This window comes from Diadema antillarum, unplaced genomic scaffold (genome assembly GCF_040938485.1).
Source record: "Diadema antillarum isolate AM-2024a unplaced genomic scaffold, OU_Dant_1.0 seq00000041_RagTag, whole genome shotgun sequence".
Lineage (NCBI taxonomy): Eukaryota > Metazoa > Echinodermata > Echinoidea > Diadematoida > Diadematidae > Diadema > Diadema antillarum.
The window spans coordinates 1,549,753-1,575,393 of NW_027271153.1; the positions used below are offsets into that span (position 1 = coordinate 1,549,753).

Sequence of the window (25,641 nt, forward strand, 5' to 3'; positions counted from 1 at the left end):
TACTGACTAATAGTATCAGCAATGAGGGCAATTACATACACAAATTACAAAAATACATATGTGTATCTTCTTCTGCAGATGTTAATTGATAAAGTGTATGACAAGAATGTTTCACTGGTCGCTCTGAAATGAGCTCAGTGTCATGGACTGCATTGATCTCTGTGGTCATTGAACACTGGCCATGATGGAATCTTAGAACCTTGGAACTGCTGCACCATGAATTGGAATTAAGATTAGATACAGCAATGAGCAAGTCTGTATTAGCATCTATCTTCCTGTGTCTGTATGAGTGGGGGGGGGGGGTGGGCTGGTCTTTTAGATTTAGATTAGTAAAGCCATTGATATTTGCAACCATAAGAATGCTGCCTTAAGGATAAGGTATAAATATGGTCCCATGTCCATGGCAGAAGATGAACTGGGGGGGGGGGGAGATTTGATACAATGTAAGTAGAGATTCACCTGTTCCTCTTCTCCTTCCTTGATGTCCACATCCTCTGTTGGGATTGTGCGCATCGAACCTTCTTCTATAATAGTGGCGTGTTCACTTATTGTCACGCTGCCCCGCTTCTTGCCACTTCCGCGTGGCTTCAACGATGACGTCATCGTGGCCGGCTCCGCCATCTTCTCGGCAGTGTTCGTATTGTTATTGTCTGCTGCCACGACGGTGGGGTCGGCTTCCTCCGCTCTCGGCACCGCCTCCTTTGCCGACTCGTCGGGAGTGATGGTCAGCGTGATGGGCTGGTTGGACAGCTCCTCCAGCCTGGTCGCCTCATCTTCACTGTCATCCGCCGTGTCCAGCGCCTCTCCCATCTCTGCGGACTGTCCGTTTTCAGTGCGGAGCAGTGTCGGGACAGAGCTGCCCCCGAGCGACGCACGCAACGACGACGACCGCAGGACCTTGCCTTCGGGCGGCAGGAGGTTCGGCGAGGGCGACCGCGGACTCAGTCCGCCCGTACCCATGGAGAAGGAGCGTGACTTGAGCGAGCCCTCGCCTCCATCGCGCCGCAGCGAGGGGGCAGGACTGCTCGAGCGACTGTTGCCCGGGCTTGGGGAGGAAGTGAGATCCCGGGAGTGGCGGAAACTTGAGCTGCGGGTTCTGAGCGGTTGAGGTTCTAAGGTTGGCATACCTGAGAATTTCAGCAAAACAAAACAAAAAAATTTTTTTAATTAAAAAAAATAAAGGATGAGCACAATAATATAATTTTATCTTCTTTACAAATCATAAACATACTATAGACATATCTTGCCTTTCATTTTTATTCGCGATTCATCTCCAAAATCTCACAGAGATCAAATGAAAAATGAAGTACATGCACTTGAAACAAATTTCTTCTTTATCCATACTGATATGTTAGATTTTCGTGAAGACAAATTTGTACATACAATAAGGAACTGAAGCTCAGTTCTGTTCAAGGAAATCACAAAGCATCACTGTGCCCTTCAGACACTCAACCAACTAAGTGTACTGTGACATTTCTGAGAGCTGTTAGAGAGGTCATGGGACAGTGTGTCTTTGTTTCTTTGAAGAGTCCATCACAACTGGATGCTCACTGCACATGCATGTCATATTGTGACCGATCACTCCATAGTTTAAAGTAAAACATAACACTGCAAATAATTTAACACCACACCTATGACCAAAATAAAAGAAATGACCTCATCAACAACATGCACTAAGATCAGCACAATTTGTAAATGTGAGGATACGTTTATGGAACAGTCCCAAATGCACTTAACAAATCTAATTTCCTTCCCACATTTGTCAGAAAACCTGGCAAATACAATTTCCTTATTAAGAACAGTTTTAAAAAAAGAAAATGCCCTGTGTTTTTTTAATCTTATTTTCAAAATATCAGACAAATGTTTACCAGTGACATTTGAAGGAGGAAAAAGAAAAAGAAAATCTCTGGAAAAATCTTGCTTTCCCATCCCTGCTCTAAGTAAACATGTAGTGTGATACAACATTTTCAAACAAATACAGAAAAGCCATGTGGCATCTACATTTATGTTGTACATCCAAAATAGCATGGAAACGGGGTTAGCCTAAGGTGGGAATCACTGCTCATCAGTGACAATATTTTAACCACACAAAACAGTCATGTTGGGAATTCACATTAGAAACAAGAGGGGGAACAGGTTTTTATTATCTATTCTGGTAGAAATGTACAGAACAAAGAGTAGGTATTTCGTAGAAAAACCCCGGTGCACGACATTGAAACTCCGTCCCATATGACATCACAATGTGCGTAAGAGCAGATTTCTGCCACTAAACGCTGCCCCGTTCTCTGGCGAGTTGCTGTTTACACCCATAAACACAGCATCGTGACGTACGCACTGGCTTTATCCAGCAGGAAATGACATAATTGAGTGCACGGTCGCGGGTAATTGTCGCTGGAAAATCAAGTTAATTCGGCCAATTCCTAATTTTGAGGACATGGGCGGCGATGCTGCGATAGCGCATATCTGGCAAAAACACTGGAAAGTATTGGAAAAGAAAAAAAAAAGTTTAGTGGCCGAGTTTTGAGGGCATGAAACTGATGTTCGGGGGGGGGGGGGGTCTCTACACCCCAGGAATGTAGTACAACTTCTGAGGACATGACGAAGAAATACCAAGACAGCGCTATGGCATAGAAGTCTTCGCGCTTGCACATTCCACTAAGTGTCATCCAAATGCCCATCTGTTTGAAAAGACAAGCCAATTAAAGACACTGAGCATTCTGTACTATTCAGAAAAGAATTGTTGCCAAAGTGTAAGCATATATTTATTCATTTATCTATTTATTCGTAGCTAATGACAACACACAGCATTGGAGCCATTAAGTCTATATGGCCTTGTGGGTGACACACAGCTGTTCTGAGCATTAATTTTATTTTCTCTTATTTCTGGATGGAACAAACATCAAGTTGCCAGTAGACACTGTGTACACACATATACACAAACAAACAAGATTAGAAAACAAAGATAACTCAGACTTCTCTGTGGTATTATTCATGAGCTTCTTGTATCAACTCATTTGAGTCATGAACAGGGAGCTTTGTTAGCAATGGAAAAATATGCCAAAACTGCATCAGCGAAATCAAATAATAGTAAATCACAGCTAGATGTGATCTCATGCAATAGGCTCTGTTTTGCAGCTCTCTGTCACGCTATGGAAACAGCGATGTTCCCGAGGCAAAACTTCTGACAAACCTGACTCCATGCCAGCTACCTCGCTCCGCATGAATCATAAGTGTCAATCTTCCCCTTACATATTATCAGTTGGACAGAGTCTACAAAGCCGTGAAGGACTTTCTTTTTTCTTTTGCTTCTTTCTTGTGCTGAATATATTTACTCATTTTGTCCATATTCCTCTCTTCTGAGCTTTAAATGCAAAGTTCATCCGAATATGTATGGATTGAATGAATGCAGCAATGTTTGTAGAACACATGAGTAAAAGTTTGAGGAAAATTAAACGATCCATTTTAAAGTTATGAATCTTTTAAAGTTTTGGTGAAGCCATCCCTGGATGAGACGACTAGTACAGTTTGTGATGCCACATACAAAGAACGAAAAAAAGATAAAGAAAATTCAGCATGTTTTCACTTTTTCTACCATAATAAGAGCTCTTGACTCGTCTCTTTCAGACAGCAGGGAGAATAATACTACCCTTAACATATGTTAGCGACAAGTCGAGGGAATGTGCACTTTTCATAAACTAATGACATTTTGTGGAATTCTCTTTATATTTTCCTATATATCATTCTATATAATTACGTGACAGTACAAACTGCAGTAGTCTTCTCAGCCAGCGATGGTAGCACTGATTCATAACTTTTGAATGGATTGTCCAATTTTCCTCATTCTTTCACTGATGTGTTCTCCTAATATTGCTGTATTCACCCATTCCACACACATATTTGGGTGAATTTGGACTTCAAGCTGAATACTCTGATAATGTGAATATCTATCATTCCTAGCAGCATATTCTGTTCTGCTGTCTTTCAAAAATTGAAAGTGTTGAAATAGAGACATTACGTGACAAAGAAAAGAGGGAAAGAGAGAGAGAGAAATGGAGAGAGAGAATAGGAAAAGGGAAACGTTCCTCTCTATTTCTTTCTGTTACAGGAGGCAACCAAATAATACAGGTCCTGTGGGGAAGTATATACAGCAGCAAAATCAGATTGCTTTATTTGAGGATCAGTCTGAAAAACAAGGGGACTCAGGTTTCCCCAGGAATTGAATTATCTCATGGTGATGACGCCATCCAACTCCACAAGATGGCAAGGACAACCTTTGGGCACGTTCTGCTTCCCGAGCACACAGAGAGAGGGAGAGGGAGAGCTTGAGCTGTATCACACAAGGTGTCCTGATTTTCTTTTTCCTTTGCACTAGCTAGTATAGCCACCTACAAAATCAAAAGTGATCCCATATCATAGCTCCAAGGCAGCTTTATCTACGTAAATTTACCTCAAAGGGAATTTTTACGAATGCAAAACAAGAAGACAATGTTTTTTCAGCAGATGCGGTGAACGGGTCCTAGAGAAGTTGGGATGGTTTGAATGCTGGTAGAACTGTTTGCACTCATATTTTTCTTGAGATGTCCACATGTTTGAATTTGTGTCAAGATCCCCAGATTCCCTGACACTTGGCAGCAATATTGCATCAACTCACCTGTAGCTGAAGTTGTGGTAGTCCATGTTGTCGACATGCGCCGTATCAAACTTGGAGGCAGGCTCCTTCGTAACCTCTGTGGGGAGGCAAAGGAGGGAATGGGACTCATCATTAAATTTAACCTAAAAAATGATTGCACAGAAAGACCGAGGGTGCGTTTATTTAAAAGTTTTCTGGGGCAGAATCACAATCTTAAAACGCATTTAGAAATGCCAATTTGAAACAGCATTCAAAGGGCGATTTGTAAAATGTTTGAGACCACGATCACCTTTCTATGAGTAGACAAATTAACTGCCATTTTGAAATGCGTCATATCTCCGAGCAGCCAAGGTCAACTTCCATGCAGCATACACCCCGCAGGTTACAACATGGGCCTCAATTGACCTCTGCTTTCCTGGTCAAATGGCGCAAAGCAGCTGTACCATGACAATACTCGAATCGCGATGATGATGATAGTTAGTGAATCGCATTTAAAACCGTGTTCTTAAACACCATTCGAAATGCATTTTGAAAAGCGATTCTCTCTCAGGTTAGATAAAACAGCCAAAGACACATGTATCCATTCAAACTGCTGTTTAACCTGATCTAGACACAGAACATGCCAAGACTGCAGGGAATGCAACTGATGGGGAATGATTTGTTGGGCTTATGTAATAATGTAACATTGGCCCTTGAGAAAAATGTGGGGACTCTGTACCACAGGTTGCTACTTCTGCACAGCAATCATCCCATTAAAACTACAATCGAATTGTATGTATTGCATGTGGTACACAAATGAAAATCATATTGCAGATTCCCAGGGTGAAAATCCAATTGAATATAGTATCCCATCTTAAAATTAATGTCCCTGGCACCACTCCGTAGGGGGTAGAAGGGTAGAGGCACAAAATAAAAAACAACAACAAAAGTTTCACCTTTGGTAATGAGAGAGGGCGATCTCCAACATACGGCGAGTCGTCGATGTCCGACGTGTAGCTGCTCTCGCTGAGGGCCACCAGCGGGCTGATCTTGGGCCGCTGGAGGGTGTTGTAGTTGGTCGGCGGACTGAGCAGCGTGCTGACTGCCTTCAGGCCACTGACCACATTTGGTGGCAACGTCGAGTCGGCCAGCATGTCCATAATCAGGCCATGGGCCTCCTGCATGACAGCGACGTCGACCACGGATGTACATACCTGTAGCGTTCCAAAGAAAGAAAAAAAAAGAAAATTAAAAAGGACGAGTTTTGCCATAGCAGAAGATACTTAATTTCATTTTCTTAAATAAATACCCTTTTCCTTTTTGCACAAAACTAAAACTGCTTTCTCAAGGGTATTCAAACAGATGTGAATTTCTTCGTAATCCTTAATGAAAGAGGAGGATGAGGATACTGCTACAATAAAGACTGGCAGCCTTCACTTGTCAATCAGTGTGGGTGGGCTGAATTGACTGGAAATAAACTGGTGGTACCTACAAAAGTAAATGACTTTGCAAACAAGAACACTAGTTCATGTGATTCATATTTCACAATACACTTATATTATATTAATTATCTTAGCCCTGAGATGACAGCAAGATACTGTTAGGATTCAATGAAAATCACAAGGATAATTAGTTCTTCATTACTATTATTTAATCAGAAACTTGAAGTGTAGGAGGGAGGAAGAGTGTGTAGAGGGCAAGTATCTGTAGTTACTGCCCTGAAATAGTTTTGTCTTCATAAGAGTGCACTAATTTCCACAAATTAAATCTGTTTGTGGAATATCGACAGAATAGCATCCCTCCTTTAATTTGACACTGCACGGCCTCACAGATTGGAAGTGTGGCGCGACAGTGGCCTACAGGCCTTTTCGGCCGGGGTCTTCTTTGTGCTTCAATAAACGCAAATCGGTCCGTCGGTCAATTCATCAATGAAGCGTGGGAGGAGACATGCTTTTTTTTCATGGTAACATTCCATTTATGGCTACAAATCAAGGATCCTTTATTGCTTAATGAGTTATCTGTTCCCATCATCTGCAAACACTCCCAGGGCATAACTCCAGCTGATATTATATGATAGCAACACACTCTCTCTCTTATGCTGAAAATGCATCAAAGAAGATAACATTGTATTGCTTCTGGTTTTGAGCGCATTAAGAATACCATAAAAGAATTGCCAATTTTCAATATCTACTTGTAGTAACAACAATCAAACAATTCCTTATATTCCCCCCCCCCCCCCCCCCCCCCCCCCCCCCCCCCCCCCCCGGCTAAATACTGGTTAGTGGTAAGGTTAGAGTAAAGATTAGGGTTACGTTTATTTCAATTCAATTTAGCCACTGTTTATTTGCCCTTAATCTGTCAGAAAATTTGTCAGTGCAGATCGACCTTACAATTAGTCCTTACATATCACTATGAATCTCATCTTGGGGACTACATTGGCATGGAATTTAGGAAAATCCAGATGTTTGCATTCTCTGGATCTTGTTTTAATTGTTGTGTTTGTATTTTTTTCCCAGGGGGAGAGTCTTGTAGGAAGACTGTGGAACCCCTGCAGGTATTTGTGCACACCTCACAAATTCAGTTTTGTGTGTAAGCTTGTACAATCTAGGACAAGGTGTGGATTCTGCAGGATTCTCATTAGCACTGCTTGGACATGGCTGCCCGACGCTCTGCATGGCTTGACATTGTACACTCAAAGTGAATCACATTTTGGTCCACTCAAACGGAACTCTGTATTCACCAATTTCTCTGGACTGATCTTCAAAGAAAAAATTTGGTTTGACTGAAAGCAGTGAGAAAATAAAAATATATAATAAAGTGAAAGTTTGAGTGAAATCATGTCAAGAAAGTAATGATCGCTTGAAAGATTGAATAAATTTCGCATGATATAAACATTGCAATGGACAGGTCTTTTGCAAACTCAAACAAGTCAGGTGACTGTGTCATACCATGCCTAATAATGGCTTAATCTGATTGGCTCATGTAAATGTCACTGATTTTTTTTTCTTTCCTTTCCTACGGTAGGAGGATTCTTCTACGTGACTGTGCTCAAAATATACCGAGGTCGCTATGTTCTCACGTCTCCTCTGAGACTGAGGAAGCGAAGTTGTTCTGACAAACAAAATTGAAGCGGCACATTTCTGGAGGAGCGCTCTGCCGGTTGACGACAAGTCACATGGTTATTTTCAGGTGCGGGGTGGGATGCCATACTAACAACGACACGATATACTGACATTCAAACAGTTGTGGCAATTTTCCTAGTTTGCTAATTTTGCTCACAGTGTTGATTCTTACTTGGAAAAGCTCTCACTATTTCGCTAGCTTTCTCTTCCTGGCATAAAATTTTTGCTCAACTTTGCCCCCCCAACACATGCAAACCCTCCCACTCACCTGAAAAAAAAAAGAAACTAAAAGGAACGAAACAAAGAGAATGACAGACCTATCTTGTAAGTGTCAATGTAAATTTCACATCAGTGGTTAAGGGAAGTTTATCACAAAATAAAACAGAACAAATCATAAAAAGCACCTTAAGGTAGTTTTTCTTTGGATAACTACAAACATCAACAGAATTTCTGTCCGTCAGGACAATTGAGGACCTGGGGAAAGTATATTTGATTACTTTTTTTTTCGTTTACACAAGTGTAAGGTGCCGCAGAGTTAGTATTAGACTCTCAAGCACCTCAAAGAGAGGCACTGCCTCAAATTTGGGTTGGAAAAGGTTGCCGTCGCTATTAGTGGCACTGTCGTTGAGAAATTGCTCGACTCATTAAGACTTGCTCAAGCTGATTAGGAATAGCATAATACTAGTGTATTTCAATGACGTGACATGCAATGAAAAAGGGACGTCGATACAAGAGAGCAGGAGGACGAGACCTTGAGGTGGGTCCAAAGATGTAAAGAGGGAACCCCTGCCAGCCATTTGACAAATGTTGCAAGATGACTGGATAAGTTGGCGTCTAGGGTCACAATCACCCATACATGTGTTCCCATAATACTTTTACTACTGCCACTACTACTATTACTGCTAATGCTAATACTAATGCTACTTCTACTACTTCTGCTACTCCTACTGCTACTCCTACTGCTACTTCATACTAAAACTACTACTAATCACATGGTCATTGATATGGCATTCTCACGTACACGTTGGTTCTACACTGCTTCACATGGACAATACAGAGAGAATGAAGTACTGTAAGGTGTTGATCACATCTCGTATGAGATGACCTCACCACATTTGGAACATCACTTATACCGGTACTTAACTTCTTTTAAATCTCCATGTATTGCAACAGCCCCCACCCCATCCCACCCCCAAATGTCAAGTCTATATCTCTCAGGATGAATAACAACTTATACTGCATGATTGAGACTTTGACAAACTAAAATGATTGCAAGGTGGGGGAGGGGTGGAGGGTAGTGGGAGGCACCTCATCTAAGACATGTCAATACTAATTAGCAGCCACACATCTGTAGACAGAGTGTCTACACCACTCGCTGGCCATCTGCCAATGGGTGAGTATCAGGGGAGAGTTTGACGGCGATCTCACACGGCGTCGTTTGTGGGAGGACAGAATTGCAAGTAATCCTAATTACGGTACAATGGAGCTTTTGTCACGGGGCTCTTTCCCTGTTCATAGGTACACCCACTGAGTATATGGAGCAGTAATCTGCATGAAATCAGTGAATCACAAGTAACGGACCAGCAAGAAATGATTGTGAACTCAGAGAATGACTAGAGAAAGTTGGTATCACTTTTGAATGTACGATCAAATCAATCCACATCTAGCGTCATACTCGCACCTCAAAATACATGTAGCTATCTGGGTCATGTGATCAGACATCAAATGCACATCACGCTCCTCCACATATCTTCATCTCTACTGCAGATTTATAAATTGACCAATTTCCTCTAGTTTGCTAAGACATGCAAGATAGTGCTGCCCTTCATAATTACTGAGAGGAGTAACTACGAAAGCCTTTCCTTCAAGAACATGCAGAAAACCCACAAAGGAACAGTTGCCCCAAGTTGCCCATCCCTAACCACCTTCAACCATTTATTGGCATCTAAGTGAATTTTTGTCCAGTTTTGTTGCATTCTTTATCTATGAAGCAACATACAATTTGTTGTAATTTTTCCTGGCAATCAAGTGCAGCTAAGACATGGATCTTTATTGAAGATATCAAGCATTCAGTGCTTTCCTATTAAAGAGACCATGCAAATCATCTTCCCTTTGATTGGCATCTTGTATTCAACTCTGTCAGAAATCAGGATCCATTTTTTTCTTCTTTTTTTTCTTTTTGAGAAAGGACATCCTCAATTAAAATGTACATTTCTAATGCTCAGAATTGCTTTGAACAGAAAGTACAGGTAGGAAAATCATAACTACTAAAAAAAAACTGTCACAATATGTCAGGAATGTCTTGGCACGACTGCACAAATGGCAAGAAAGTTTCCGCTGCTCGGATGTCAACAAAGTGTTTGTTTTCTCTTTGCACATCTCTGTAAACAACTGCCAAACAGTTTCACTTTTCCTCTGTTTCACAGAGTCACAAGAACATAATCATGTGGAAATTCACTCAAACCATACAATTTTGTTAGCTCCCTTCAAAATGCAACAGCACGGTGTTTGGCAGATCCCTAAACTCACATGTGGATGATTAAACAAGCAGATGGATGAATGCATCAATAAATGAGGGATTACACACATGACTACTTGGATGAAAAGGGAACTAAATGAGAGCAAAGAAGCACAAGAATGCCAAGTTGCATCTCTTCTTCCTTTCATCACCATATGTTGTTGTGTTTATTAAAAAAAAAAGAATTATATCTCCATATCATATAATAGGACAAAACCAAAATCAAACATGCCCTCTTTGAAGGAAAGAAAGGTTGGGACATGGCAACTTTTGGAAATTGAATATTTGGAAAAAACAATAATTGTAAAGCAGTCTAATGTACCCATTTCCTAGCCTGTCTGAATCATTTCAATTAAAAAAAGAAAAAATTGCACATCCGCACAGTCAAGTACAACAGAAATTGCTTTATTTCATTCCATCTTTTAGAGCCCTGGTAAACCATTACCTGGTTTCTCTCACAATTAACATAAATTTGTTCCTCAGTACAGTGGCATTTTAGTTCTACACTTAATCCACCTCAATAATGAAAAATGATGCTGTTGGCCTTTTTTCATCCTTCCTTTTATCATCAATTTCAAAAGTATCACATCACTAGTTTGTCATATCTGTGTCTGCTAATTTACTGTCAGTGTACACTGGGACTAAGATATCACCCAGATCAATTCAAAAAGTGAGCACATCCCCAACAGCAGTGGAACAAGTTGTTTCTAAGTTAGGTGTTACTAGGGTCAATGTTATTCCGTTTACTCGGCAACAGCATAAATATTGTCTGCTCTTAAAGAAAATGAAATACGAGAGCTTTGATATGAAGTAAGGAAGGAGGAAAGATTGGTTATGTCCTGTATTTCCAGATCATATTCACTATTTAACTTGGAAATCTGTACTCAGGAAAAAAAAATACTAGTTTGAAAAATAATCCAGATAGAAATGTGCACATGAACCTTGTAAGAAATGAGGCTACTTGTGTTAGAGAGCATTTAAGATACTAGTATTCATAGATTGACCTTAAATCCTGACAAAGAGCAGCAATAACGTACCCTTCTGTGGAAACATTGAGACTTTAAAAACTGAAAACAAATGTTTATTTGTTTAATTTAATGTATTCATTTTATTTTTTGCATGTGACGCATGCCAGGTTTTCATTATGCTCTCATTTTTAGCACTGATTAATTTTCAGTTTATCTTTCTTGTGCTCCACTGAGCTTTAGCAAGAAGTAAGTTCACAGTAATTTGGATTTAGTGACACTGCTCTTGCAGTGAACCAAAATCTCTCTCTTCTGGCAGTCAAAAAAAAAACCCAATCAAAATATGTATAAGCAGGAAAAATCAGTTGAAGTGCTGAAGATCTTATATATCTAATACAGTAGCTGCTGACATTAATGCAGATACATGGGACCACACATTCTGAGAAATATTCTTTCCCTTTTAATAATTCTATTCAACCACACAAAGAGTATTTGTCTTCTTCAATGACAAAAATGTACATTTTGTTTCAGCAGTTAACAAGAACCTATATTTGACAAATAATATCTGGTGTATCTGATCATCAAACCCTTTGGTCTTGTGCAAGTCTTGTAGACTATTGACTATCACAAATGTCTTTACTACACTATTGAAACAAAAGTAACAATTTTTAGAATATTCAAAAGTGATTTTAAGCACCATGTTTAGGGTATAGTCAATCTCATTATGCCCTGTGAAAGTCAAGTATCATATAAGCATGACATTTAAATGATCACACAACGGTCACTTATAATTATTTTGCAAAAACAACTGTTCTGTAAAAATATAACAATGATGCTATGATAAAAGGATATACATTAAGTCTCATCATTGCCAATATAACATTGGTTAAAACTGCTGCTGTATAAAACATGTCTTTAAACACTTTGTCGTCACAATGACTTTTACTATAATGATTATAATGATGACTGAAAAACATTCTTGCAATTGAAAAGATCACTGTAATCATTACATACCCAATTGATGACAAATTCTTCAGTTCTCACAATTGCTACTTGCCATTTTCTATCATTACTCCTGCTGCAACTATTCCCTAAGTGGATTTATGCAAGCGAACCCTCCAATTACTCCCCCAATAGCAGCTTTGCAAAAAAAAAAAATAATAATAATCATATTAAAAATGTTTACAAAATTCTTGACAAGAATGATATACAAATCTCTATCTGTCTGTATTCCAAAACACAAAATGTCTATAATACCATAAGATCATCATTTTGATTTAATCTTAATCTTTGTTAAATCTGTTTTGGCTCTCCCATGAAACCACAACATGCCTGCTTCCCCAACATATCAACAACAACAACATAAAACCTTCTTCCTGACCAATGTCAACCACTTGGTCAAACGGCGGGCAGAGGATGTGTGGTTGCCGCGCGTGTTTACGCGGCGGGCAACAAAATCCAATCCCATCCAGACATCCTCCACGGCACAGAAAACATTTTCTGAAAAAATACATATCTATGACATCAGCAGTGACATTGAGATATCAAATCTTGCGTGAATTGCAAAAATTAAAAAAGAAAAATGCTAACTTTTACTCAAATATCAACTGAAATGTTTTAATTCTGTAAGGCCACAGAATCAACAGTGAGATTGCAAGTTTTGAGTGTAATATGTGGTGACAGTGATGAAGCAATATTGCAGTATTTGTACATAATCTTATCCACAGAAGCAGAAAAGATGAGAGAAAAAAAAATACTTCAAAATCTACTCCATGTACTGTTTGATCAGATTGCCTCACTCTTGACCCCACCCCCACAAAGACTGTCCCATTCTGCCTTGTGATGTCCAGGAAGAGAGGTTACAAACCAACTACCTGACTTTAATCTGGTCATCATAACTTGCATGAGATGAAACTTATCACACTCCACAGAGCATGATGCCTCTAAGAATACAAGCGAGAGAAAAAAATAAAATGATCCTTCAGTATGGAGAAATACTTTGTTTTTTGCTCTTTTTCAGTTATTGTTCTCTACTTTTTGCAGGAAATACTATTTTGATGGACTGGATTGCAAATCTGATGAAACTGAAGCAGTCATGAAATAATAAAAATAAAATACCAAGCTATGCTTATTATAGCAACATCATATGATGACCCATTCAGTTTAATTAACAAATATTTTTTTTCTTTCCACTATTAATAACCAGACGAGAAATACACATGACTACCACAGTATCATTGAGTGTGTGTGTATGCGTGTGTGTGTGTGTGTGTGTGTGTGTGTAGCAAGTGAGAGTCAGTGATCTGCTATCTTTTTCTCTCTCTTGTGGAGTTGGCCAGCACAGGTACTTTGTTTGGGAAATGGAACACATTTGATGAAACATGCAGACATCCTTTACTTTTACAGTCCTTCTCTTGGGCCTGCTCCGATCTATACAGTCACAAGGAAACATCAATTAGAGACAGCTGAGCTTGCCATTGGAATGCCCCCCCCCCCCCCACCCTTGCTCTTTTTTTTCTTTCTGCGTTTTTTTGTTTTTGTTTTTTTGTCCTCTTTTTTTTTCCCTATAAAGGAATATTCTGGAGCTCAGTGGCAGGGGACTACATGTTTGTGCAAGCATAAAGGTTAAAGAACAGTTATATGAAAAATAATAATAATAAAAAAAACTATGAGTTATCATAACAATAATGCTAAGCAGTTCAAGCAATGAAATGCAAGGTTTCCTTGCAGAAGGAAGGCAACATTATGATACACAGGTTTTGTTTTCTTAAATAGAGGATGCAGTAGATTAGCTTCTGGGTCCTGGACATATGAAGCTCAATGGGGTTGCAGTACTAAGTCCATGCAAAAGCAGTGAATAAAACTGTAATTCATGGGCACAATGTATATTGGGGCAATAACTTATGAAGCCTGTAACGCAACTCACAAAAAACAAAGCCTGGCGAGCAATGAAAGAGGGATGCTTATAGAACTGATGTTAACCATTCAACACCACTACATACAGACCTTGTGGACTGGACACTCGCTCCAGTTCTCAGAGCATCCAACAGCCCCATCACAAGGAGTCCAGGATTTGGTGTGCTTCTGCCTCAGTGTCCTACGGGTCATGGAACTCCTGCTAAGGGATCCGCTGCACATGGAGGTGGCCCGGCTAACCACCTGACGCGCCTTGTTGGTGTAACCCGGCATGGATGCCGAGCGATAGACACCAAGGTGTCCACCAACCATCCCACCTCCCAGAAATCTGTCATCCAAGTTACTGGGAAGAGTTGGTAGGCGCCGGTCACTGTCAATCAGATCCAGGAGGTCCACCTGGCTCTTGTCCTCATCACAGTTGCCTACGCTAATCTTCACAGATTCTTTCTGGTACTCTGCTTTTTGACGAGGAGAATCTACCTGGGTCATTGTGGTGGCCTGATCAACCAGTACAGGTTTAACTTGGTTGACTGGCTTGCTGGGAGGATCCTCCTTGTGGCTTTTTCTGCCTTCAGGTTTTCGTTGGGGTGGGTCTTCCAGTGATGCAGGGGTGCTCTTTAAAGAGGGCATACTGCTGTGAGGATGTCCCTTTGTATCAATACCTCTTCTATGATTATCAAAGTGGTCATTCAGGGAGTGGCTCACTGCACCCAAGGGCTGCTTTTCCACACAGCTTTCACTAGACGACCGCTTTTTCCTATGCGATCGAAGAGGGAGTTCTGGTGATTCCTGCGGGGCTGATTTTCCAACTTTACCATGCTTCCTGTGATTCTTCTTCAGTGGAAGTTCTGGAGAACTCTGTCCAGCAGAGTTCCCACTGGAGTCAAGTAAAGAGCCTTTGGTTTGTGCAAGTTTTGGGCTGTGCATTTTCCTGGGGATATCAGGTGAACTCTTTGCTTGGTGGGTTTTGTCCTCATTGCTGACATGTCTTCTGCGAGAAAATTTTGCAGGCAGGTCTGGAGAAGGTGGGTGATGACAAGGGTCATCTTCACGTGATTTGGTGCCATTAAAGTGCTTATGATGAGAAGGGTGAGACATGGCTCCTGTTCTGCGACGATGTGCATATGCCTCCCTCAGGGGAATGTGCCCATTGACCTCGAATGACTTAAACACTGGTGGTGAGCCAGAGTATGTTCGGTTGATTTCTCGCTCATGCCTTGTCGAGGACTCGTCCACAGACTTGGAATGGCGTAACTCTTTTGGGTGGTGGGAAATAGGTCCATCCGTACACTGGAAGTCTTTTGCTGTCACAATGTGGAAACCATGCTCCTCCTCATCCAAATCTAAATCTTTAATACTGGGGATATGGGCTCTCTCGATGTGCTTGTGCGAGTCCTTACATCTTGATGACTTATTCCCATCTGCATGATGTATGTAAGATTCCTTGGTTTTAGGGGATTGAGGTCCATGGCTGAAGGATGAGAATGTCTCCTTGGTTTTAGGGGATTGAGGTCCATGGCTAAAGGATGAGAATGTCTCCTTGGTTTTAGGGGATTGAGGTCCATGGCTAAAGGATGAGAATGTCTCCTTGGATTTAGGGGACTTTGGGGAGCATGGCCTGTATGCATTGTGTATATATGTTTCCTTTGTTCTTGGTGAATGGGAACCTGCTGGGTATTGCATGCTGGCCTCTTTGGACTTCGGAGAGGAGGGTGCCTCCGAAGATCGATGCCTCTCCCTGCTCAGCCTCAGGCCGTCCCTGCTGAAGTGTGAGGACTTGCCATCCTGGAAGTTTGGGTGTGCATCCGCATACTGCGTGTGTTGTAGAGGAGTGCTTTCACCCGTGGGTGAAGAGCTTGGGTCTTTGAAAGCCCCTGCGCCACTCAGATTTGGGTGGTCCTTGCTCTCGTGAGAGTGGTTCCTAAGATGGTCATGGGACAGCGAACGGCCCGTCTTCATTCCCTTCATGCCTCGGAAGTGGCTGCTCTTTGCGCTGTGGGCGTGCATGGCTGAAAATCTAACACAGATTGATTCAGCTCAGTCTCAACATTATTTACACTGCTCTAACTGCTGATAATAAGAGAGTTTGCATGGAAGTAGTTTATTGGGTTACTTGGTTTTAAACATCATAAAGGTACAACCTTCGTTATCTTCACGAAAGTGGATTAGGGGATCTATTCTTTATACAGAAGTGGTCAGGCATATAAGTATGACATCAACCAGGCCAACAGATGCTTCTAACATACAAGTATGATCAACAACACAGCTGAAGCACTTTCCTTTTGTCTTTGTGTCTTTCTGCCTTTGTAGTGTTTAAGGTTGATCCAGAGGAAGTTTCACTTTCTGCTTTCCTTGCTGTGTTGGCAATACAAATGTCACTGAATAGTCACGGAATATGGAAAACTGACTTTAATGAAATGCTGCAGCAGTCCAGCAACAATGCCAGGATCACAATTATTCAGCGAATCCAGTGTGGTTTTGAGTCTTACAGGCCAAAGACAAGCAAATATTTAAGTCTGTCCATCACAAACAAAGAAAAAACAAGATAAATGTTCCAAGATTATTTCGCTTGCTTATTTTGGAGATGGCACTCCAGCACTATTTGCATCTAATGTCGGCTTCCAAACTTCACAGATATTGATCATATAAATCCAGGAAAAACAAGGAACTAGAACTCTGTCACATACTTATGCACAACTGTACTTCCTTTTGCTTGTAGATTCAAGATGACACCAAAAAATATCCCTGTAAAAATGTCTCCTCAGAGGCACAAGGGTAGTGAAAACCAATAAAAAGATCCAAAGGTTGGTGAAGTTATGAAACAGATATCAAGCGTAGCCGTCTGGATCTTTCTGAGTGCGCTGGCATTCCTGTGGCACAGCCCAGGCTGAGGCACGTCATTGAGGGAAGGAGATTCTGAACTGCACAGAAAACTGTTTCTATTCCGTTGGCGTATATACAAAACTAGCGGCCACAAAAAAAAGTTTGCAAGAGGGGAGAGACAGCCAACAGACTGAGAGGGACACAGAGAGAGAGAGAGAGAGAGAGAGAGAGAGATGGAGAGAGCGTACTTGACAGGACTCTTCCATTAGCTGCAAAAGGGGGTTGCTTCCTGCCTCAGGAAGCTGGGGTGAGTTTTGAAGGAAATGGATATCCAGTCATTGATGATCTGAATCATACCAATGCTCTGCTGGATTGGCTTCTCTACCCCCTCCTCATTCCCTGTATATCTGAGGGGAGTCCCATAGAAAAAAAGGTTAACTGCCAGAGATGTTTACAACGGCGAAAGTTCTTATACAAGGACTCTATCAGAAACAAGTTACCAGAAACGTAAGGAGAATGATGGTACAGTTTGACATGATTCCTAACATTGAGTAGCATGACGACTCTTCCTGGAAGTAAGAAGCAGAGATGGATCTAAAACAAGAGGCATCATTAAAAAAAAAAATACTCACTAGATGGATTATATCAACACACAGAAAGAAATTTATACTACTTAGTTTTGTATGTTTCTAACATTTTTTTTAAGATAGGGAAATTGTGGATGCGGTATAAATTTGGTGCTTCAGACTAATTGCACATGGGTGATATCATGCAATTTCTACAAATTCAATATCATCATTGATGACGATGCTTTTTAACTTCACCACTCATGATATCATAGAGAAGACATCGATCATTCATGTTGCTCTTCAAGGCTCTCTCCCAGAATGTCTGGAATACTAAATACCCTGAATTAATACAAATATTACAAAAATATACTAGAAATATCACTTAAGGTGATTAATACCCCCGCCCCGTGACGACAGTCTTACCCAAGGAATGATCTTTCCTTGATCTTCTGCCATTTAAATGCCGTTACCATGGCAACGCAGCTTCCGACACGTCCGAAAAATATGTCTTGCACATCTTCCCACCAAGACTATTGTGTGTGCCACATTTCATAAGCTTTTGTCAAAAACTGAGGAAGTAGTTCAATCCACAAGATCTTTCCTTGATCTTCCACCATTAATATGCCGTTACCATGGCAACGCAGCTTCCGACATGTCCAAAAAATGTGTCTTGCACATCTTCCCACCAAGACCAATGTGTGTGCCACATTTCATGAGCTTCAGTCGAATACAGAGGAAGTAGTTCAATCCGCAAGATCTTTCCTTGATCTTCTGCCATTTATATGCCGTTACCATGGCAACGCAGCTTCCGACACATCCGAAAAATATGTCTTCCAAATCTTCCCACCAAGATCAAGGTGTGTGCCACATTTCATAAGCTTTGGTCAAAAAACTGAGGAAGTAGTTAAATCCGCAAGATCTTTCCTTGATCTTCTGCCATTAATATGCCGTTACCATGGCAACGTACTTTCGGGTACTGTCGAAAAATGCGTCTTGCACATCTACAACCAAAGGCACACATCTGTACCAAGTTTCATGGAAATTGGGCAAAAACTGAGGAAGTAGTTTGCAACACAAAATTTTCCATCATTTTGGCTCATAATATGTGAGCTGTTACCATGGCAACATACTTTTTGTCACTGTCAAGAAATGTGTCATGCTGACCTATATCCTAAGACAAACATTCAATATGGATTCCATGAGAATTGGAAGAACACTGATGAAGCAGTTTTGCCATTAAGCATTTTGCCCTATATTTTACCAATAACATGCCGTTACCATGGCAACGCACTTTTTGCCACTGCGGAAATATGTGTCTTGCACATTTACATATTCAGATGAACATCTGTACCTAATTTCATAAAAATTGATCAAAAACTGTGGGAGGAGTTCGCGACGCAAGATTTGTACCCATTTTTGCCCATAATATGCCGTTACCATGGCAACGTACTTTTGGGTACTGTCAAAAAATACGTCTTGCACATCTACAACCTAAGGCACACATCTGTGCCAAGTTTTATGGGAATTGGTTGAAAACTGAGGAAGTAGTTCGCGACGCAAGATTTGCAACGGACCGACCGCCCGACCGCCCGACCGCCCGACCGACCGCCCGACCGACCGCCCGACCGCCCGACCGCCCGACCGACCGCCCGACCGTCCGCTGATTCCTACATACCCCCTTCAAACTTCGTTTGGCGGGGGTATAATAATGAAACCATCTGCACATTATCTACTGACAAGCAGTGTAAGTGATGAATCTTTGTCAGCTTTTTATTTACACAGAAGAACTTACTGACACTTAAAAATCAGAATTAATTGGCAAATCTCTAAAACAGAACCTACAAACTTTCAGTGATGGACTTGGGCATTGTTTCTGTATTTATCAAGAACCAATAGTTGTGCAAGGGAACTTCATTTGGAATGTTCATTGAAGTGAGATGTGAAACATGCATTAATGTTATTATGCAAGACAAATTTCTTGAAAATCACTGTGTCACAAAATTAACAATTAAGTTACTCAGTTTATTTGCCAATTTCATTCAGTATCTGCTTATGATGCTATAATGTGGACTAACTTAATGCATAACTTTTGGATGTGAAAGCACCCTGCACTCTTGTTTCATTTGTGAATATGAGGGCGTAGTTACATGATTCAGGACATAGCATATATGCCTGGCAGCGTGTAAAATAAGGGCAGACAAATGAACAGTTGGGATGGGGAGGGGTATGGTTTAGAGGGGAAAAAGCTTGCTTAGTCAGACAATGTCCGCAGGCATTACACTGTCATATTTAATGGATGACATTTTCTCGTCAGTCTGAAGTGATACAACCATATCACTTTATTATGTGCCTATTTTGACATCTTTTAATACTTATTTATTTTATTTTCTTTGTTACATTTTGTGAATGTCCAAAGCCTACCAATATTTGTGAAACTAACAAAATACAAAACTGCTGCCTCCCATAACACCTATGCTCTTGAAATGGTCATGCAAGGTGGGAAATCACTACTAAAGTTTTTGTTATTTGTTTGTTTTTCCAGAAAAGGAATATTTATATCTCCTTTCTTTGCGGTTCTTGAAAACAATTTCATTTTTTTCCTGAAAAGGAACAACACATATATTCAACATTTTCTCTAAAATATAGTCACTTTGTGAAATTGTCTTATGAGTCCCAATTTGTAAATTACCATTCATAGATATGGTACTCTCACAGCATTCTAGCCTCTACAGCACTCTACTGTGGCATATCACTGAGACACATGACTGCACAATCCTTTAGCTTTTTGCTTTTAAAGTTTTACGTCCGTTTAGATCTCAGGCAAATATCACCTATCCTATCCTAAAGTGATGAAAAAGAGCAAGTTTTTAGAATCAAGGGCATTTTGAAATTATGGGGGATAGGCCATGTGGACAAGATATCGAGGAGCATAAGACTTTTGGGGCTCTCAATACAGGTTCAGTCGGTGGCCAGCTCTAAGAGTGAAACACGGTCACCTCCGACATTGAGGACAAGTTCATTAAGATCTAAGGCCATTTGCCGGACTTCCTATTTTTCACGCTGACCACCGATTATGAGTCCAGCTTGTTAGTAGCAGGATGGGCAGTTTATTCACCTGCATAGACCGGGTGATAATGCCAGTTCAAGGCTCTTCAATCCTCCATAACCCTGCCCTACTTGAACTTGGAAAACCTGAAGAAAGGGGAAGGGGAGGGGGGTCAGGGATGTTCATAACGTGATACTAATTGAGATGTAATCTTGGTTTAATTGTTGTTGTTTTTTCTTTTATAAATGAAATAATTTAAGAGTTTTTTGATGATGAAAAAAAGGGGTATGAGGATTATAAAACATAGACGTAATCTGCCTTTTGTTCCTTCCTCTCACCTCACCCCCCCCCCCCCCCCCCCTTTGCAGAAAAGTGTCTCAAAATTCCAGCTGTTACAATGGCAGTCAAATAGTCTACAGTGTGAAGTCTCATATCCCTCTTCCTTGTTGTGTGTTTTCTCATCTCATATTCTATATCTCTTGATATTTCTGGTCCAGTATTTACTTTTGTTTTAAAATACCTGATGCAAAACAGTCATAATAAAAAACATTGCATTAATTTCATTTATAAAATGATTACTAGTTGCACTGTAAAACATGACGTATTCGCGGCATGAAATTTTCAGGAATTGGAGCCGATGAAACTTTTTCGCGAATTGCCAGTGGCATTTAATGCATATAGTGTAGACAAGAACTTTTGCGTGCATTTCAAATTCTCAAATCTTGGCACTCGTGAAATTTGCACAATTGAAATGTACACGAACACTTCTTGTTTTACAGTATCTACTTCATGTGGAGATGTGTGTATGTGTGTGTGAATCAAACTTTGAACATGTTTCATATGTGCAGTTTAATAGAAAGGTGATGATACATCTATTCCTTCATCTTTTCCAGTTTTTCATCATTACCATGCCATTCATCTTGACTTGTCAGGAAAACATCCAGATGTGATACTGTATTTATTAATATTCATTGAAAGTGGGTTCTTTTCATAAGTGCTTAAAATTTTCACCACATATTAATATCATAAGCATGTGACAACTTGTGGCTGAAATTGATCACATATTCAGTAACAGAAGATGTTTTTCTTGTCAATTAAGCCATCCACTTGAAACTTTGTAAGATCATGTACGAAGAATCAGACCATTCATGATTGAAAAGAATTGATAAATGATAGGGAAAGAATTTACACGATGCAATCAGAACTTGGAAAGAACATTCCAATAATAAGTTGAGAAGATAAACTGAAAACTATGATACGAGAGACAGTGCTTCAAGATTTCAAAATAAGCATGAAAGTAGGATGAGTCAAGTTTCTCCTCTTTTCTCTTGATACACACACCTCATAGCTCTTAACTCAGTTCAGAGGTTCTATACCAATTTGGATATCACAAGCCAAGTAGTAGTTTCAACTCATGATGCCAATCCACCACTTGATGCATTTCATGTCAAAGTCGTGACACGTAACGGTGCCATCACTCTTACTCCAGAGGATGTGACTGATTTGGTTTTCTTTTAAACAAGTATGAGCAGGACACATCAAAGTCATCGAGAGTCACTCATCAGATTCATGTTCCCCAAGCACTTATCAGACTTGAATGGTTTAAAGGTGGGTATATACGCATTGGATCAGCCACAGCAACGAAGTGGAAGAGTGATCCTAGGATTATAGGATACAATGGAATCTGCATAATTCACAGTAAAATATTTCTAGCCCCATTTCTTTATGTTATTTTGTTTTTCACAATGCATTTATAAGTTGAATGTTCTCTACGCCGACATTTTTTTTCTTCCCTTCAGTCGTGAGAGATTCAACTTGGGCAGAATTAACTGTATACAACAAAATAAAAGTAATCAGATTACGGTCTGAAGCGGGGAGACTGGTACATCACCGAGACACTAGGGAAAGGGATGTATTCATTTAAGTGTTTGTCTCAAGGTGCCGCACGGTGATTAATTGTCACTTACTCCAGCGACTGGAGTCACAAGACTGACCGGGCCCAGCGGATCAGTCACAGCTGGGGGAGGAAACGAATACAAAAACAAAGCAGGCGCAAGGACATGACTGCTACACACAAAAAAAAAACAAAAACCAGAAAGCAAAGCTGTATAGCCGGGACAATATTGTCACTGAGTCAAGAAATCAAGAAATTAACCACCTCGTTGAAGCTAGCAAAACCTAAGAGATGACTTGGAAAGGAGATACTCATATCTTGCTTGAAACAGTGCATCATGTCGAGACTGGTGAAAGATACGAACATGTTACAATTTAACAAAGAGCAACCAAGTTGGGTTTTTGCTGCCTGTCCAAATATAATAACCATAAACATAGATTTTGAGGCCTAAGTGGCATCTCAAAAATAATGATAATGTACTTCACATATCTTAACACCACATTTCTATCTCATCTCCTTCATAGTAACCTATATCCAAATTTCAGGAATACACCCTGTCACTAGTTTGCACATATAATGTCGGCCCATAAAACATTTATCAAGTCATAGCTCTCCAAAAAACAGGAATGCTGCATCCTTTGTCCAAAAGCAACATAAATAAAAATTCCTCTTTATTCAAATAGTCCCCTTTTTTTCATAATTTCAACTGTCTGTTTTAAATGATGGGAAATATACCTGGTGTTTATCTTTAATTTCTTTCATTCATGATACTCTTTTCTTATGTGATGAGATTCTTTCCTTCTTTCACAAGCGAGTACAGTGGTTAGTAAGAAGACTTCTGAATCAAAATTGTCATGCTGATCTAATTGAACTGACTGAGTACTGCATACGCCAAATATTTCGTGACGCTTTTATTTTCACAAATTTCCCAAGTCAGGTGCTATTCGCAAAATTGAAGACACACACAAATAATGACTCTGATCCCGATATGAATGCAACGTTAAGGGCCACATTTGAGCACTCAAAAGTGAAGCGAACCATGCCGTACTGTACCGTACCATGCCAGATTCTGAGCATTCGAATGCTCTGTGCAGAGAGCATGTACACGTACCTCATTTAGATAATATATTATTTTGGGGCTCTAGCTGAAGCGTCAAAGGTTTTGTAGCAATGGGTACTTTTACCTCGCATGCTTACGCTACCTGCAGGTGTCCCTAACAAAGAGAATTAACACTTTGTATTATGACACATTTGCATCATGCACATTCTTCTCATGTCAACTTCTGGTACAGTATTTTTGGACCACTTTGCATTTGACTGCTCTCTGGCATGGTTTGGTATGGTATGCTTTTGGAGCAAGTTGGGAAGTGGTCCATTCTTGGCATGGAACATTACAAGCATTCTTCTGGCAAAGGTAAAGTATGTTTATGGTATGCTCTAGGAGAGCGCTCGAGCACAGCCATGGATGCAAAGGGGTAGAACAGGTGGTATCTATTCAAAAGATGATGATGGTTCCTCATATGACATGGTTTTGACAACCTGAGCAGTTGGTGTGGGGTGGTAGTGTCAATACATGTAGGTCTGACTCTGCTCTTGTTAATTTTCATGGGGGGGGGGGTGGGGGGTCTGGGGATGGCAAATCCATAAAGGAATTGGCAGAAATGCTTTTCAGTATCTAAAATGTGTGTCGCAAGTACTTTTCACTAAATTCAGCAACAGAAAACAAAAAATGTGGTCAAACCGTGACCCCATATAGAAAAGTTCTCGTGACAGGGCTGCGGTAGCGAACACCAGGAGCTATCTGCGGCAGTGACCTTCCTACTGACTCAGGGTCATTTATAGAGTCCCAAATTGCTCTCAGCCAGCAGCTGGTCAGGTAGGAAGTTCCATGATGTTTGATTGAAGGGGAAGGGGGAAAGAACAGATTATCTCTACCTTTACTTGTATCTGAACCAAGCTTCCGCTTTAAAAGCACAATTCCTCAATGCTTTTCTACTTTCTTTTTTTTTTCATTTTCTTGGACCCCATCTTCCAAATATTGTCCGGTAGTCAGCAAACCTATTGTTACCCATGCTAACCACATCTTTAATATGATTTCTTCAAATTATCCAAGAATAGTCATCCGTTGCTGGAAATGATTTCTTCATGTGGACAGAAAAGCAAAGACAAATATTCAAGTCAACAGCAAATCATTTTCTCAGATCGGTGAGAAAAAACAAATGCAGAACAATTTTCTGGTATTAAAATGTGTCCTATTCAAGCAAAGACCAATCAAACTTTGTAACAGCAAACACTGTCACCAGAAGTTTGCATAATGCAGCTCAAACTCAATTCAGGCATGATAAGTATGAGCAGCTAAAATCATTACTTCTGCGTAAGTTAACTGACGTGCTTGTGCAGACCAGTTTCTGCTGAAACAAACACCTGACTAATTCCGGGGGATTACAATTGAATTCAGCCACTTTACTGATGGCCCCATTGAGGTTATTCACGCCAAATCCCAGTGTGTAATTGGCTATTCAAGTACTCAGGGGCTGGGAGGGGGGGGGGGGGTAACAAAGGGTCAATACGTTTAGCTGGATGTTCACTTTTGTTTTCAACAAAGTTCTAGGTCTGTTTTAACCTCAGCAACACAATGCTTACAGCTGTCAGCTAAGCCTTTGCATTTTATACACCTACATGCAAATTGCATTGGTAATGGATTCACTTCCCTAAACATACCAAACGGGCTACATGAAAGTTCAAAATGGTTTTGTATCATTCTCTTGCTGCACAAGATTGCAAGGCACGACTGTCCTCCTAGCCACTGAGAGATTCTGAATTTAAGGAGAGCTTGCACGGAGAAGGAAAACTCAGATTTCAACCGAGGAGTGAGACCCCGTTTACAGTGCGGGGCTGGGCCGAGCCGTGGCCGAGCCGCGGCCGAGCCCAGCCTCAATTGTGGGGCCAAGCCCCGCATATTTTGTCCGTTTACACTGCCGGGCTTGGCCGCGCTTTTAATTCAAACCTTTCAATATTTTGTCGTAGTGGTGCTCTGCTTGTAAACAAACGCAATTTGGTATTGTCTGGTTTTCAGACCCTTTGCCAACTGAATTCCTTGGCGACGAAGTCGCCGTTGGGGCAAAGGCCTTTGCCGAAGGAAAAATCCTTTACAGGACAAATCCACCTTAAATTATACT

At 40.6% G+C, this 25,641-nt stretch overlaps 1 protein-coding gene across 1 annotated transcript in view; it reads right to left on the bottom strand.

The window, feature by feature from the left end:
* Nucleotides 1-16,137, bottom strand: part of LOC139725450 (uncharacterized) — a 45,735-nt gene extending 29,598 nt beyond the window's left edge. Inside the window, exons 1-4 of the mRNA XM_071636525.1 lie at nt 14,221-16,137; nt 5,566-5,823; nt 4,652-4,727; nt 460-1,127 (exon numbers count right to left, since the gene is read on the bottom strand). Of these exons, the coding sequence (XP_071492626.1) occupies nt 460-1,127; nt 4,652-4,727; nt 5,566-5,823; nt 14,221-16,137 (2,919 nt within the window). The remainder of the gene's footprint in view (nt 1-459; nt 1,128-4,651; nt 4,728-5,565; nt 5,824-14,220) is intronic.
* Between the last annotated feature and the right edge of the window lie 9,504 nt (nt 16,138-25,641).